This window comes from Pezoporus occidentalis, unplaced genomic scaffold (assembly GCF_034315485.1).
Source record: "Pezoporus occidentalis ecotype Australia unplaced genomic scaffold, CSIRO_AGI_Poc_V1 ctg19, whole genome shotgun sequence".
In the NCBI taxonomy this organism is placed as follows: domain Eukaryota; kingdom Metazoa; phylum Chordata; class Aves; order Psittaciformes; family Psittacidae; genus Pezoporus; species Pezoporus occidentalis.
Window position 1 is genome coordinate 6,973,550 of NW_026913748.1, and position 17,192 is coordinate 6,990,741.

General features: G+C 37.3%; 1 protein-coding gene across 11 annotated transcripts in view; it reads left to right on the forward strand.

Annotated features, from left to right (window-relative positions):
• Positions 1-17,192, forward strand: part of ERC1 (ELKS/RAB6-interacting/CAST family member 1) — a 296,380-nt gene that overhangs the window by 258,775 nt on the left and 20,413 nt on the right. For 9 of the 11 annotated variants that reach the window (XM_062616671.1, XM_062616663.1, XM_062616669.1 and 6 more), the window contains one exon: positions 4,040-4,141. In XM_062616671.1, the coding sequence (XP_062472655.1) occupies positions 4,040-4,141 (102 nt within the window). Of the gene's footprint in view, positions 1-4,039; positions 4,142-5,743; positions 5,811-17,192 lie in introns of all 11 variants that reach the window. The other 2 variants (XM_062616673.1, XM_062616674.1) reach the window with 1 other exon arrangement.

Consider the following 17,192-nt stretch of genomic DNA (forward strand, 5'->3'; position numbering starts at 1 on the left):
GAGAGGCAAAAAGACAATTGCAGAAGTTTGGAAGGGGAGAAAGGGAAAGTAGGCAAGATCTCATAGACTACTAGAGGGTAGTCTAACGTATAACCAGAAGAAGCTGGAGTTTTTTAGATACAGTACCCTTGCAAATGTTATGCTTCAGACTTGTGGTTCACAGACTCAGTTCTGCAGACATCTTTTCTTATGGCAAGTTCTCCACAGTCATTTCTGGCTTTCAGTCAGGAGCTTGAGAGTGTGCAATGGCTCTTCAGTAATTCTGAGGTTTGACACTAGTTTAAAGGGTTTGTTTGTTCTTTTGCACATGATTAGTAGGAGACTAAGGAGTGTTGTTAAGGGCTTTGACAAGATATAGGGTTTTGGGGGCAGGGTGTGATTGGAAGGCAAGGAATAAGGTTATGAAATCTGTTCTGTTAGAAGAAAGAAACCTTGTGGACAAAAAAATAAAAAACCCTGTTGGGTTGCAGCGTCTTGTCCTGTTTTTTTCGTTCTAGCATTTTGTCTGCATATGCATGGAGAAGGTACCTGTAATGGCGCCTGCTATTTTTTAAGCAAAATTTGGGTCCGACATCCGGTTCTTATCATCACTAGTTCTGCTTGCGAGCTCTGGAGGTTTTAGACAAAAGCACTCCTGACACAACCGATTTGTCTGCACTGCTCATTTATTTTCTCACAGGACACAGTGGTTAAACCACTTTGTTGTTCATAATTTTACAATGATGTAGAAATGTTTGCCCTAGGATCTGCGCCATAACCTCATAAGGTGGGAGAGGATTGTATAATAGCACCATGACAAAGCAGTTCAGGACTGCAGGATGTTGGAGTGGTTCCCCACAGTAAACGATTTGTTTTTAAATCATTGCAACAGCCATATGCTCTAGAAATTTCCATGCTTTTGAACTTTTTTTTTTTTTTCTGGAAGGAGGGGAGCAGTAGGAGAGAAACTGAGTTCATGTATTTCCAGTTATTTTCAAAATTACCAATTAGAAGTTTGTCAGTCAGTATTCCAGTCCTAAGAAAAAGCTTTTCATTTCCATGTTTGACACGAAGAGAAATAGAAAAATATTATAATGCTGTATTACATATTTTATTTACAACACTGCTTGTTGGAATTTTAATGTTGGAAAAGAATTTTTAGTGGTATCCATCAGGAAGTAGACTGGTTTTCTTCCATCGCTTGATTTTTGCCTAATTACAATAATACATGTGTAAATTAGCTCCTGTAGTGAAATCACAATACTGATTTTGGTGGTTTCTTGGCAAGACATATATGTCACAAACATGCACTCTTAGGGTAACAGCAGAAGCCATGAAAGGTCAGATTGTATTAAAGGAGGAACATAGAAAATGTCCTCCTAGGTGAGCTAATGGGTATGATTGTCATCATCAGGATGCTGCAGAAATTGTTTTGGGTTAAAATGTTCAAAGGGCGGTGATGGAGCTAAGCAGCTAAATCATATTTAGCTACTAAGAGGAAATTTGGAACTTGGCTTCCTCTTCCTTTGAAAACTCCAGCCTTGATTGCTGTAAAATTAGCTGAAGATGAAAAGCCCAAATAATAAAAATTGCAGCATATTTTAGATCACATCCATCCTGCTGCTGAGAGAGCATCACGAACTACCAGTTTGCTCAAGGTCTTGTCCAGTCACATTTTCAGTGTCTGGATGTCCTTCAGTGCAAGGATGGCAGCCTCTTGGCAGCCTGTTGTGTTTGATCAGCCTTGTTAGGATAATTTTCCTGATTTTCTGAAATTCTGTTCCAATTTGCATCCATTGTCTCATGTCCTGTCCCCTCCAGGAAGAGTGAGGCTTCATCTTCTCTGTTTCCTGCTATCAAGTAATTAAAGAGGCCTCCTGTTTTTTTCAGGCTAAACCAACCCAGTTTTCTCAGCCTCTTGTTGTACCTCCTGCCATGTATTAATAGTAGGTTATTCTACTTGAAGTGACAGAAATATGCAACCTCTTCAGTTCCACTTCAGAATTTTCAGTGAAGGATACTGTGCTTTAAATGTTTATATTTTTATATCCTTCTCTTCCTGAATTAGTGTTAACATAGTTTTTTTCATGCAGTATAATAAAATGGTCTGCCTCTGAGAAGAGCTACTTTTTCTCTCAGAAAAGTTAATGTGCTGTACTAACATTCTGCTGAACTTCTGCTTTTTGACAGATTTTTCTTTCCATATGCACACTAAAAGTTGTGTAAGGAGTTATTACTTATTATCAAACCCAAAAATTTCCAAAGAAATATGAAATCATTTAAGATCAGTAGCTCTCATTGCAAAGAAGACATTGTTAAAGAGCCAACCTTAAATATAATAATAAATATGGAGAAAGCACCTTTATAATAGACTGGCTGTTTAAGTATTAATGCAGCATGTTTCAAGTAATGATTTATGAATGATGAGTCAGACTTGGAATTCAAAACTTGTTTGACAAAAAGAGCAAACAATATAAAGATTTTGCATGATTAAATTGCTTATTGCTTCAGTTCAATTCATTGTTAGCTTTGTTAAATTAATCCAAGAATAAAATCAAATCCAGATTCAAACCCTGGACCTTCTCTGTAATAATCTGAGTACAGTCAAGTTGAATCTGCATTCTCTAGCCTCGAGGTACTCATTAAAATTAGTTTCCAGTGAGAAACCATGCAGTTATGAAGGGATTGAATCAACAGCTGGCATTTTTACAGTAAGCTTTGAGCTTTCATTTAAGGCATTTAATTTTAGTGCATTGCTGATGATTTAATATGTCTAGCTGTGCATAATTTACTATGTATCATATCTAACATAGGTCTGGCTAGCCTTTGTATTTTTTTGGAATACAAGGATTTCACAAAGCTCAAAATGGGGCTTTGTTTACCTAATGAGCTGGGAGGAGAAATGCTGTCACTCCATTTAGGGTCTGTTCTAGGTGTGAGTGCCCAAGGACAGTGTCACCCAGATAACTTGGAAGTGAAGTATCTAGCATAGGGCTGGCAGTTCACTTTGCAAGACCCTCGACCCAGCTATTTCATAGTCCTCTCTAGGCTACTCCTAGAGTGTCGTTGCTGCCTGAATGGTCTTTGTGAGCCCTTCTGGGCAGGTGGGACATTTTGCCCAGGTGGATTTCTTTCCTTGTTTGTGTGCATGTGTTTGTAGGTGCTTAGGGACCTCGTTTAAGGGTAGTATATTAAAAGGGCTTTGTCTCACACTGTCCTTTGCACACACAGTCATGTAGTATGTTTTAATGTTCATTGCAACTCCTTATCTGGAATGGTAATGTTAAGGTAAGGTATTCCATTTATTCTTCCACAATTTATTTTATAGCTTGTGTTTTTAAAAATCATGCATCCTCCAGAACTTGAAATTTCCTGAAAAGTTGAAGAAAAGCTGGGAAACTTGTTTTGTATTTTGTTAATTCTTTGCTTGGCTGAGTGCGGTTTTAAATTTTATAGATTTTTTTTATGTCACCTTTTCTTCCCAAAGGCGTATGTGTTAACTTTTTAATTTCCTCACAGGAAGGCTTTTCTATAATTAACATTTTTCTGACCAAGCTCAGAATTTTCCTACTCTTAGGTGTATCAGTTGAAAACTGATTTGCATATTGAAACTGGATGGACTACTTCGGTAATAACCTACTTTCAGCTTGTTTACTCTTTTTACCTGACGTAGGGACATCAAACTGATGTTTTCACCGAATTTTTCTCCAAATTGGTGTTTGAACCTTAATTGCAAAGGTCTATAAGAATAAATTAGTTTCTTTGTATGCACATGAACACTACAACTTTTAGTAGGTGCAAGTCAGATGAGCCACTTACTCGCAAAACTAATTTAGCCTCAAAGTGAAATGGTTGGAATGTGTCTCCCAAGTTTTTACCAGACCTTTAGAGTAATACCTACTGATTTCTCTACAGTAGTACCTAGTGACACTGTTTATGTGTTTTATTTTTTTCCATATATGGATTTCGCATATACAGGATAGCATAAACGCCCTATTCCCTTTAGTCCCTATGAGCACATTAGAAAGTAGACTGATATTATTCTTTTTATTTTTAATAGACTCAGAACCGTATGAAGCTGATGGCTGACAACTATGAGGATGACCACCTCAAATCCTCATCCCATTCCAACCAAACCAACCACAAACCCTCCCCTGACCAGGTAATGTGTGTCTCTTTTTGGTTTTTAAGTAATTTTTACTAGGGGAGCTGATTATTTTGAGTCATATGTAATTTTCCCTGACATGCTTGCAGTACCTTGGAACAAAAACAGCATTCCAGAGTGCAGTTATAAACCAGAAATGGATGTTACTGTTGTGTCAACTTCACTGAAAACTCCTGAAATGTGAACAAACAGTTCCTAGTACCAAGCTGTTATTAAGTGGGTTGAGATGAGGGGACAGACAATGAAAAGGAGGAAAGAAATGTGCAAAACAGAAGTCCTGTCTGGAATATTCAGATTTTCGTAACTCAGGTTTACTGCTTGAGTGTGTGGAGTGTCCAGGACTGTTTCTTGTCTTCAGTAGCAGGAAATCATGCTCCAGGATCAGCTTTCTGATCTATGGATTGCATATGAGCAGTTCCCTTCATTTCCCATGGGGAAATCCTGGCCTCTGTGCCAAATGAGCACAGACTGCTCCCTCACAAACTCAGTGGACCGTGAACTGAAGGAAAATCAATTTGCCATCTCCAAGGCAGTGAGGAGCCTCCTGTGTCATTTACAAAGCACAGCCATGTGCTTGATAACTATCAGAGAGATTACCTATCCCTTGGGTAACACAGAAAATGCCAGCCCAATTGCATATCCCATGTTGTAATCTCATCCATTCCAGTTTAATTAAAATATTAGTGATCATTAATCACTGCCTTGACAAAGTGAAGGAATGTTTGGCACTCCTCTGCCCTCTGGCTTATCTAGAAATTGTTGAGATCTGAAGCAAGGCATCTCACTCTAGACCTTTAAATACCAATTTAGTGATATGCAGAAATTATGAGTAATGTGCAAAAGGAAAATGGCAAAAAACAATTACATACTCACCTTACCAAAATAGATATTTAGAAATCTCTTCATGTCTTTATCAGAAGACAGTAAGGGATATATAAAGAAATGAACAGAAAAATTCTCATTTTCAAAGTAATTTCCTTTTGCGTCTTGTTTTAATACCCTTCTCCACTGTAAATTGACTGTCTTGAATTTTCTGCAATGCTTTTGGAAAATGTTGGTCTTACCTTCTTCAGGAGAGTGCAGTCGTTAATACTGCGAATTAAATGGCTTTTCTAATCTTAATTTGGACGAAATGTTAGAATAGCTGTTGTTTCTACATTGCAAATCTATAGAGAAATTAAGCCATTTCTAGAATGTAAGTGTAGTAAATGCTTGTGAACAAATGCAGCATAGCATCCTTGAATGAAATGAAAATGCAAAGAAAGTGAAATTAAAAGATAAAATGTCAAGAAAAGATGACATTTAAACATTTAAGGAAATTCTTGCAATCACCTCACTGGGGAAGGTGATAGGAAGGAGGGTGTGGGAGGAGGGTCTGATTGCACTTTGCCTTTGCAAAGAAGCATTTTAAAAGCTAACAAAGCCTACAAGAGAGCAAAGAAAGATGTATCTCAAGGTGGCTCAGAATATTGCATAAGGAATTAAACACTTTGTGCTACTATTTGTACTTACATATGTGCTTTAAATACTAACCGACTCTTTATTTCATTCCCATGCTGCTCTGGGGCTTTTCTCTCATTGCCACCTCTGCACCCCTAGGATGAGGAGGAGGGTATTTGGGCATAACCAGTCAGATGCTCTTAGTTCAGCCATTTTGTTCAGAACGGTGAGAATCAACTTTTCTTGCCAATAGAAAAGTTTACAGCAGTCACTCTCACATCTTACTCCTGCGTGCTTTGTGAAACCTGGTTGTGCTCCTTCCGCCTTGCTTGTGTAGGCTCTGCATGAGCTTGTTTCTCGTGTGTTTATGTGTAGTTTGCAATTTTCTTCTTCTCATCATCGTGTCATTCTTTCATGATGTTACGGGGAGAACTTTCCAGGGCATGTAATTGAGTTTCTATGCAAAGCAAACTCTTAATGTGTACAAGAGAACAGGAAATGTCTCTCATATCATTTATCATTGGCTTCATGGAGGAAATGTTTTCAGTCAGATTCTTTTTCAAAGCAGTTTGCACTGTAGCCAAATCTGTGTATGCTTTTTCGATTCTGGTTAGTAAAGAATTTGCTCAAAGATAATGTTTCTCCTGAAGATAATGTTCCTCCTGAAGGTTTTAAGCATGTTGAGATCTGCTGCCGAGATTGCTGCCATGCATGCTGACCTAACCAGTCACAGACACTTAACAACTCAGAATAGATGACTCTTGATATGGACTGTAACTTTTCTGTAAATTTGAAGACAAAGAGGAATATCCTCTTAACCTTCCACTCTCCTTTCCATCTCCCTTGTTCTTTTAAAATAACTGGGGAGAAATTGGTAGCTATTTGTCATTTGAAGTACAGTCTGTTTCTCTATGTCTGCATCCACACTTTTCTCTTTTCTGCTGTCAAATTGTCCCCACAATAACCCCCATTTCCAGAAGAGAGGGCAGTTCACAATGCAGAGCCCTTTTCCTCTGGCCTGTTCTGTAGCAAAGACATCATTTGTTGACCAGGAGCTTTGATATATAGCTACAAAAGTAAAATATCAATTGTCATGCTACAGTACGTAGGATTCATTTATGCATTGTATTATCAGTTTGAAAGCACAATATATTTATTTGAAGTACTTAAAGTATTTTAAGGAATTGAGATGCGATGACCCTATTTTAAAAATTTATGTGGAACTTTTTCTTTCTTCACTTATGCTTTTAAAGAAAAATATTTCACATGAGTTTCACAGTTTTTCTCAGAATTTGTTTTTTCTGTATGAATTATTTGAAAGAAAGCACTTCTGAAAAAATCTGTGGAAATTTTGGACCCTTGAATTTCAGAAATTACTTCTTTATATTACATTTGTAAAACATTCATGAAAGAATAAGCTGCTCTCTCATCTCTTTGCACTTGCTCAATTAACTGCAGACTTACATGTCTGTCTGTATAGATCAAATCCCTCTTTTCAAGTCAACCATCTGAAAAAATTAATCCAACTGTGGCAGCGTTAAACTTGAATTTCATGCCTTGGGGGTTGAACTGAGAAAATCTCTTTAGTGGAAAAATTGATAAAGTGCTTCATTAATTTACACTCGCTGTTGATTTCACATTCTTCTTGAATCACCACTCTTGCAATGGTTGTGTGTTAGTGTATGATGTTAAAAGTTTTAGAGAGAAATGCTTGTAAAGATCTGCTGAAGCACAGCAATTAAACATGAAAGATCAGGTAAGTAAATGATGAAAAGGAAGAGGACACTCACTGTGAAGGTAGGAATAATTCTGATTTTCATTCTAGATCAAACATGGAGGTTGTGTAGAAAACACTGATACAAAGATCTTTCTCTTTTCCTCTCTCATCTGCTGATACACTTACGAGTACAACGGTGCTAAGAGTATGGTTTCTCTTAGACTACTGAATTAATGGGCTATTCACATTAAATACAGCATCTCTCTCCACTTTGTACTTGAGGCATTTTCCTCAGAAAAATGCGTTACAGCATGTCCTAGTCAAAATAATGAGGCAGTCAGCATCCTTGCATTACATGCATCCCATCTGAGAATCATGTCAGCCTCAAGATTGTCTTGCTTACATCAACAGGGAAAGTATAAAAGTGATTGAAGACTCCCAAGCCAGTTATTCCAAAAAAAGTGCATGTTTTTACCATGGTTATTCCATGTACATTCAAAAAAAACAAAACAAAACAAAAAAACAGCAACAAAAAACCAAACAGGTCCTTACTCTCTTTGTAAATGCAAAGAAGCTGTAAGTCACAGAGTTTTAACCTGCATGTGTTAAATTAAATGCATATATTACAATGATAAAAAATTGACTAATAGCGTAGGACCTGGTGATAACTTTGTTTTTTAAAGTTGCTGTAGGTCTGAGTATGTAGTCACCTCTGGTCAGTACTGAAGATAAACTAGAGACCATCAGAATATCTACAGTAGCAGACTGTTATTTTTTCTTTATGTTTTGTGGTTTAAGGGTTTTCGCCTCCAGCATTCTGGAACTGACTGAATTTAATATTTAATTACACCAGTTCCGTACATGACAGCATTATCAGATATAACTCCTCTGAAATGGAGCACTGTTTCTAAACATATCTGCCCTTCCTGTAGTTTCAGAAAATGGTAGTTTGCATTTCAGTTTACAGTTCAATGTAAATACCATCTTTCATCCTTAAACAGTCTTTCCTAGCCTTTTATTCTAGGCTCTTTTCCTTGCTGTCTGAATTTCATATGACTCCTTTTATTCCCCAGATGGAGCTCTATCCTCCGTTATATCCAGTCATATTCCAATGTGTTTTCTTATTAGAATGCCCCTTTGTCTTTCTCAAATGCCAAAGTGGTCTGCCCAATGGCTTAATCAGTTATTACTCACTTTTATCAAAAATAATATGAATTTGCACTTTATGAGATTTAATTCATACAAAAGGATACGTGTAGTTGCACATGTACCTTCTTGTAGATATGTACCACGTATGTGCTATATCAGGTAAAGAAGCAAAGCTTCCATACATGAACTTCCCAAGCTGCTCACTTCATCTGGTTTCCTTGTGAGGAAGTGTGAGTAGGTTCAGTAATCTGTGCCACCTCTGCCCATAAGAAATGAGGAGGACTGCTTTTGTTGAATGGGTGTAGTAGGCATAGGATCACAAAAAACTGTTGAAAGAGGAAGAGTGAAAGACAATCAAATTAAAAGACATGAGGAAAAGTGAGGGCACAATAAAAGTGCTAAGGACAAGAACAGAAGAGCAAAACTGAAACTCTCAAGTGCTGAAAGATTTATCCTGGTATGTAATTTATGCGTACTGTACGTGCGTTTTTAAGTATGCATGCTGTTGCAGAGCATTTGTCTTCCCGTCTTCCATGGCTCTGGCTTGCAGCAGGAGTTGGAGCTAGTAGATGCTGTCACTGGACAAGTTTTTTGAACTCATTCTGTGGAAGCGTTTTCTGTTAGCGGTTGCCAATAAATCCTGAAGTCATGGATCTGCCTGCTAAGGAGCAAAACATGGTTTTGCTGTGCTCAAATTCCAGGATCAAAATCTGAAAATTAATTTGATGCTTATTAGAGTAACAGTGGAACGTTCAAAGAGCTAGCATTGAACTGGAGTGCATAAAAATGGGGATCTTTCAAGATTATGAAAATATTGGCAAGTTTCTATTACTGTAAAAATATTGCAGGACAAAAAGCCTCTTATTTGTGACATTTTTCTTTAATACTTGAGCTGGACAAATATTAAACAAAAGCAGAGTATTGTGAGTTGACTGCAAAAGACACTAGCCTAACTTAATGGATCTAAGATTTCAGAGGTGATGCCTGTGGTGGAAACAGAGGTAAGTCATAACAGGGGAAAATATTTGAATCATTTTTAACAACTGAAAAGCAGTCAATTCAAGTAAATTTCATAGACTCCTTGCCAAACCCAATATAAATTATAATTTGCAACAGCACTAATTACAAGTATGCATCATGTAAAAAAGTCCGCATTTTTTGATGTAATTTGGCTTTGCCAAGACTTCTTCTGTAGATGAGAGTCATCGAAACTGAACTGAAATAGAAAGTCATCAATAAGAAGAATGTTTTATAAATTCAGGTTTAATTTTTGAACTATAGGGTTTTTTTTTAATCAAGAGCTCATAATATTCTAAAGGTCACCTTTAATTAATATGTTGTTTCTCAGAACAGTTTTATTCTTAATAGCATTTGTGATTATTAAAGGGAAATGGAGGTTGAATGACATTTCTGTATTACATTTATTAGGACAAAGGTATTAAACAGGATTACAGTAAGAATGATAGAAACAGCTAAACGTTACAGAGAAGTTGATCAAGTAGACATATGGAAAAAACAGCTGAATGCTTAAGGTTGTAAGCTGTATGTTTCTAACTTGTATCTGCAGAGCAGTTCTGTCTTGCTAGGAATACCCAGGATTGAGCATTCACAATTTCCTTTTTGTTGTGGAGGGGATATTTATTATTCCATTTTACAGCTAAAAGGAAATGCAAACCGAATGGACACCTAGTCAGGCAGCATGCATAGCTATTCAAACAGATTTAGAGGACAGTGGCAGACCTAGGTGACAGGCAACAGCCTGAAACACTATGACTGCTTTGATGGTAGAGTAAGAGGGATAGAAATAATGACAATGAGGGCAGGACATCTCAGGATTTAACTTAATCTTCGCCACAGATTTCAAACCCCATGGACTTTTCATGGAGATCACTACAGAACTTAAAGTGTCCATGCTTTTGGAAGTTTGGGAGAAATATTGTGGTTTTTTTCCTACATTGTTTGGTGTTTGGATTAATATACTGATTTCTTTTAGTGAAGTAAATATCTTACTCTTTTTCAAATGATGGCACAGGCATTCATTCACTGATAAATGTGATCTTTCTCTCGACGAGACACATTTTATGCTTGCAGCATGTAGAGAGCTTCTCGTCCTTCTGCCACACTTCTTTCAGATTCTCAGTATTGCCACTTATTACACTGTGACCTCATAAGCCTTTTAAAGAAATTTATTTTCAGTATGGTCTTTTTAATTTTGAGATCATGCAGAATGGTCAGAAACACCAAGCTTTCGTGCCTGACTTGTATTACAATGTAATTTACTGGACACGGTACTAGACCACGATTCAGAAGATAAATTCTTTCCTGGCATCGTCTCCAACCAGTCACTTGTTCTCTTTCTGCCTGTCTCAAATTCTCTGACTGTAAAATGAGCTAAAGTTTTTGTAAAGTGGAAGTTCTGCTTGGGAAGCATGCTGTATAAGTGCTAGGTAATATTATTACACAATAGCTTAAAATAGTGTTGTTACAGAGATACAGTGGTCATTCTAATGCCTCATTTTGCATTTGTTCCCAAAATTTGACTCAATTTATTAATACTTCTGATTTTTCCTTCCAAGATCCTGTTCCTTCCCACAAAAGGGAAAATAACCCATATGTTAAACATTTCAAGCAGCTGCTATTCCAGCATGCTGAACAGAGCTCTTTAGACCACTGCCTCCTCTTCTTCATTGTCATGTTTTGTCATCTGAAGGGTCTTTTCTTCCCCTTCCTGAAAGTCTACAGACTGATTGTGTACTTTATAATAATCTGGTACAGTATGTTCATTCCAGTTCTTCATTCGTATGTGTAAAAACACCGTGAAAGAATGTCTTATGCTTTAGAGACATACCCTGTGGAAAACTTTTGGGCATCTACATAAAATCTTAATTTACTTAAACATTATCACTTGGCTTGACTGAGAGATAAGATGCCAGATTTGTTTTGTCATACTGGTGACAGCCAGGCCTCTTCACTCCCACTTTCCAGATGGGCAGCCCTTTAGTAAGAACCCTTAATGTGATGCACTCAAATAAGGTGATGTAACTAATTAATTGTGACGAGGGCAGCACTTTGAATACAGTTGTCCGGTTAATCACAGGACCTGCTTTCCATCCATGCTTTTCTGGAGCCCTGCTTATGTGGGTGTCATCGTTAATTATGAAACTGAAGGACTTCTGTGCCGTCAAGTTCAGGCAAGGAAACACAAAGAGTTCATGGACCAACAATTACTGCTGTAAGGAAATATAATTCAAAGTCCTGGTTTAGCTATCACACAATTATCTGTTCCTTTCAAGCCTTTTCAAGCTTTGCCTTTTTGCGGAGAAAAACCTTTTCTCCTTTGGCTCTCTGAATAATGGAGAGCTTTTTGTGACCTTCTCACTTTAGTGTAAGTAAAAATCCTGTTATGGTAGAGTGAACAACTTAAGTGATCCTTAGTATTTTGTTTTATAATTAATCTACCATTCCAATTTTGAAATCATGTCTTCCCACATTCTCTCTTATTCTATACCCATACTGGTATGTAATCTTTTACCCAGTAAGCGCTGCTAGACTGGGATGGCCCAGCCTAGAGAAGAATGCTGTCCTTAAAATTATGTCAACTTCTCCTTCTGGTCCTTTTCCTGTATCTGGGAACAGTTCTTTTGCTAGCTTTTTGGGTTTTTTATTTTTGGTTGTTTCTTTTTTTAAAACAACTCCAGTATTATTTTGTTATCTGAATAACTATTTTATCTTTGAAGAATGCATTCTTTGTCCAAGAATGTTATATCTACAAGCACGAATGAATTGATCTTGATACACTGTTCATCTTCTTTCTGATCCCAGAATGATAAGACCAAGATTTCCAGATGGAGTTTTGTAATCTGCAGCTCTGGGATGAATTAAGCACTCGCAACAGAGGTGTAACTGGGTTGTATCACTGTCTTCCTATTATTCTTACAGATCAAAGAAGATCACAAGTAGATACTTACATTCTAAAACATTCAAAACAGATGGCTGGTTTCTTTTTGTAGAGATTTGTGCTTTTCAGCAAAACAATTGCAAAAAGGCCATCATTCATTTCTACCAAATGAGATTATTCCAGGTCTGTGTCTTATTTTCTTCTTTGATTTGCAGCTGAATATGATCTTCTTCTAGTGGCTTGGCCTTTGTAGCAAGTAGGAATTCTATACTCAGTTTTGTTTCTGGCCACTTCAGGAGATTTGTTGCTTACAGCTTGTGTGATAGTCTCCACTGTCTCCCAATTACTCTGCCATTTAAATTTCTTACAGCACTCATCCACACCCCAGAATGCAGAAGCTTCTGCAAACTGGATATGCTGTTGGTGACAAAGGAGAGGGAAGCTGAGCCCTGGCACTTACTCATAAGCAGGATAGAGCCAGAAGAGAAATAGCTGCAGCCAGGCTGGCGGTGTTGCTGCCAGCACCTTTTAGTTGTCGGTTAGGAGGAAAGAAACTGAGGGAAGGCAGAGATGAACAATGTTAAAGAAAGAATCAAGCCCAAACCTGCTTTCCAACATATTAACTATGAAAATAAGCTCAAGAGAAATATGACTAAAATAAAAAGTGATAAGGGCATGTAGCCAATCTAGATGCTGTATTTTCCTGACTGGTAGAGTTCATAATTTCTGATGGACATGTCAGGATTTACAGTTCCAACTCATAGTAGGCTCACCATGGGCGGTCCAACTACATTTGATTGTTTAATGCAGCATATAGATAAGAATTACTCTACATCTGTCTAAATTGATGTGTTTCTTAATCGCATTTTGCATTTGAACATAGAGCAAACAAGTCTAAAAAGAATTCCTAAAGACACATAAACCAGGTGTGTAGTGGCTTCATGTAGCTTTGCTGTGAAAGTTTCATGTAGCAGGTAGAGAGCTGGAACAGCAGAATGAAAACGCAGTGTTAGAGAGGAAAGAGACAAAGATTCCTATCACCTGCAGACAGGGAGGTTATAGTTCATCTGAACAGGAAAAGCACTGATTGTGTTCTCTGGTAGACTACTTAAGAAATACCTTCTGTTTTCTATTAGCAATGGAACAGACGGCAGGGAGACAGAAGAATGCAGTCACTGATACATAAGCATTCCCATGGACACACTCTCCCAGTATATGTGCTGCAATGTTCTGCTTTCAAACAAAAGCATGTTAGCCACTGTTTCCTTTTATCCTTTGTAATAGGAAGGAGCAATAGACAAAATACAGTACAGCAAGGAATGTGTGTGCTTTCTTGTTCACTGTTGTATAGATAACAAGTGCTAGAGAGCTTGAATCAATTAAAAATATAAGCAGGTTGTTCTTGCTTATTCTTAAGCTGCTATGTTCTTGTAGAGAAGGAATCAATATAAAATCTAGAGAATTCTTTGAAATCAAAGCTTGCCTAATTATACCTTCAAAAGTTTGATCAGGAGGATGCTATTTAAATCCATAGTACAAGCTGCAGACAGTTGTTAAACTATTTTCACTTGCTGTACTTTTTCTTCCCTTGACGATACTCTAGTTGTCAATATTATACGTTTGACTACCCAGTTTCACAGCTTTCTGTGATTTAATTTATTATTCAAAATTTTAACCTGATAACTAACACGACTCCCAGAAATTAAATTCTCAAATGAAGGAGATTTTAATATAATGAAGTGGAAGATTTTAAGTTCTCTGTAGATCCCACCTTACTTTGCCCATTCTGTTTTGCTCCAGAACTAAGCTGCTGGGTTGTTGCATTCCCAGGCGATTGTGAGGACAAAAGAAAACTTAGACAAATAAAGTATCATTTCAATTTGTATGTTCTGATCACATCTTGCAGTTAAGCTACAGGTTTCTGTCCTCTGCCTCAGCTAGGAAAGAGGCATATGGACTGTCAGAGAACAAAGAGGTGCCATATGTGCACAGTGCAATTAGTTATATTTAGGGGTGAGGGTTTGGATGAATACTCTTGGTTTTGAAAGTGGGGGATCGATGAAACAGGTAAAATTCAAGCTGTGTGTAGACAGCACCTTCAGCTGTGCCAGGGTAGCTCATTGTAAGCATTTGTATTCCCCTATGGTCCACAGTCCACCAGTGTATTTCAGTTGTGATCTGCAGTAGTCCCTGCTATTCTGCGCATGGTTCCCCACAAGCTTTTGCTCCGCAGCCCATGTAAGCAAAAGTTGCAGTGTCATGAAAAAGCACTTCTGGATTTGTTATGTATAAAAATATTTTGTAACTATTTGCTCATTTAAGAATCGTGCCAACCCACTGCAATTCTTTGCTTCACCTACATTGTAGGGAAAAGATTTTATTTAAACAGAGGCAGCTAATGACAAAACTACTTTCACTGTTTTGTGTTTTCTCTTCTTTTTTTCTGGTCTGGATTTTCCCAAGGTGAAGAGGGTGAACTCTGGAAATCATTAATCCATGGGATTTGTTCATGGTGTATAAAAATTTCAAAAATAATTTGGTATATAAAAATGATTTCCTAATTGATCTTGTCAGAAATAGGCTGAGTAAGACAGTTCTGTCAAAATAGCCAGAATTTCTTTCAGCTCGTCACGCATGTTGGTTTGGTTTGGTTTGGTTTATGAGGAGAAAATTATGAAGGTTAGGTTGAAATCCATTTTTTTGCTTTAAAACAAATCTAAAGAAAACTGAGCCTGTCCCTGAGCTTTTGTGTTGTGATCTTCGGGAGAAACCGAGTATCTCTGTACAGCAGTGAACTGAGCTGAACTGAACTGAGGTCAGGCTGTGTCTTTTTGAGCACTTTCTTCTGTTTCCATTTAAAATAATGAAGGGAAGACATCAGTGATAAATTGTTCTGAATTTGGGAAAGCTTTGCATTTTCTGAGCCAAATTCATGCCTCATAAAACTCCATTGCATTCAATAGCTACAAGATGATTGTAGTTGAACCCTTGAGTTTGTTGCCAAACACAAATGGTCTGAGTAAGAAGGCGTAATTCAATTTGCCATGCAGATACTTCCAGACTATATCATTTGGTATCTTAGTTTATTTCCATATCTCCCATATAAGATATTTTGCTATATAGGCAAAATTTTCTTGTCTGGTAATATCCATAACAAAACCCAGATACAGGGAAACATCCCAGGACCCACTGTGATCCACTCCATCTTTTGTTAGATTTGTCAGGTCCTCCTTGGAATAATTTCTTTTTAACAAACATATGTATTTACCCAGACTTTGAGCCCATCTTCTCCTGTTTAATGGTAGTTTGGGAAGTAAGTTTTGCTGGGTACCATAGTTGCATCTGTATGTAAAAAAGTTTAAATGATTTCCCATGCTCACATGAAAAATATGATTGATAAGAGATAAAGGGCAACCTCCTTTTAACTGATTTGCCAAGCATATTTGTTATATACAGGCTGAAGTTTTGAGGGGGTCGTTGGGGGTATTTTGGGGTTTGGTTTGTAGGGTTTTTTTTTCAGAATTCCTTAGTTTTTTGCCTTTGCAGAATCTACAACAAAAACTCAAGGCCCGTAGATCAGGCTACCAAGCTAGAGCATTCATCAGTTAGTTAATTCCTTGGAAACTTTCTGATTCATTCAATCTACAGTTCTTTCTAACACTTTTGATACAAAACCAGTGAAATTTTGACCCCATATTATTTACTTTGACCCCAAGATTACTCTGCAATTCTATTTTATTTTCGTCTTGATACAGCTGTTCTTCCAGGGATTTTCCTCAAATTTTTAAAGGTTTATGGTTAAGTTGAGAAAAAAATACTAAATTATTTGATTACAAAATGAAGAGCACTTATATGCATTACTCTGCCTTTTAGTGTTCTGTAACGAATATATACACGTGGCATATGTGCAAGCAAGATGGTCAAGCCTAAAAGGGGAACATGACAGCAGTCATGCTAGTGCCAAGTATACATAAGGCTCTTTGTATGTCATTTTCTAGTTATTATTTTTTTTTGCTTGCTGGTATGTATCTGTAAGAAAAGGATTGCTGCTGTTGATCCATGATCAACGTGCATGTTGATGCATGGTTCTGCTATGTGAGGCAAGTTGTGTAAGGAGATAACTTTTACAAGACCAACTGGTGCAGCTGGAAAAACAGACAAGCTTTTAGGGGTGCTTGTAAGACTTTCTTCAACATGGGAGCTGCAAGTTTATTGCTAAGTAGACATTTAAGAGGTATTCTCTGAAATTACTAAAATTAATTACTTGGTTCCACAAAAGAAAAGTGCTTGCTTCCTTCAGAGAAGGAAATGTACGCAGGGAGAAAGATGACCAGGTCATTAGCCCTTCTGCCTGCAGAACCCATAATTTAAAGCTGGTAGTTGTTGTGAATGAGTCATGTTACACATCAATTAAAACCCTACTTTATGCCACAGACGTCTATGGATAGTCGATATCACATTTATCTTGGATCGACGCTGCTGCATTTATACCATCCATTCACTGGTTTTCTTTTTCATATAGCCACCTACCTGTTTATGCATATATACATTAGGCACTGCTTAGACAAACTTTTAGACACCAGTCTTTGTGTGGTAGGTGTATTCATCTTTCACAGTAAAACTGACCAAACATTTAGATAGGTCTCTCCAACCACATTCAGTTACAGATACCTTTTCTTAGCCATGCAGCATATATATGCATATTTCAATGCAGACTCCTATAATAAAAAACTTTTAAATGCATATACTCGTATTTCAGCTGACCATTGTACAGCAACAGCAGAACTACCACTGAAGAAGCAGGATTAGTTCTGTTCTAAAGCATTTTTTTGCCTCAGTGACTT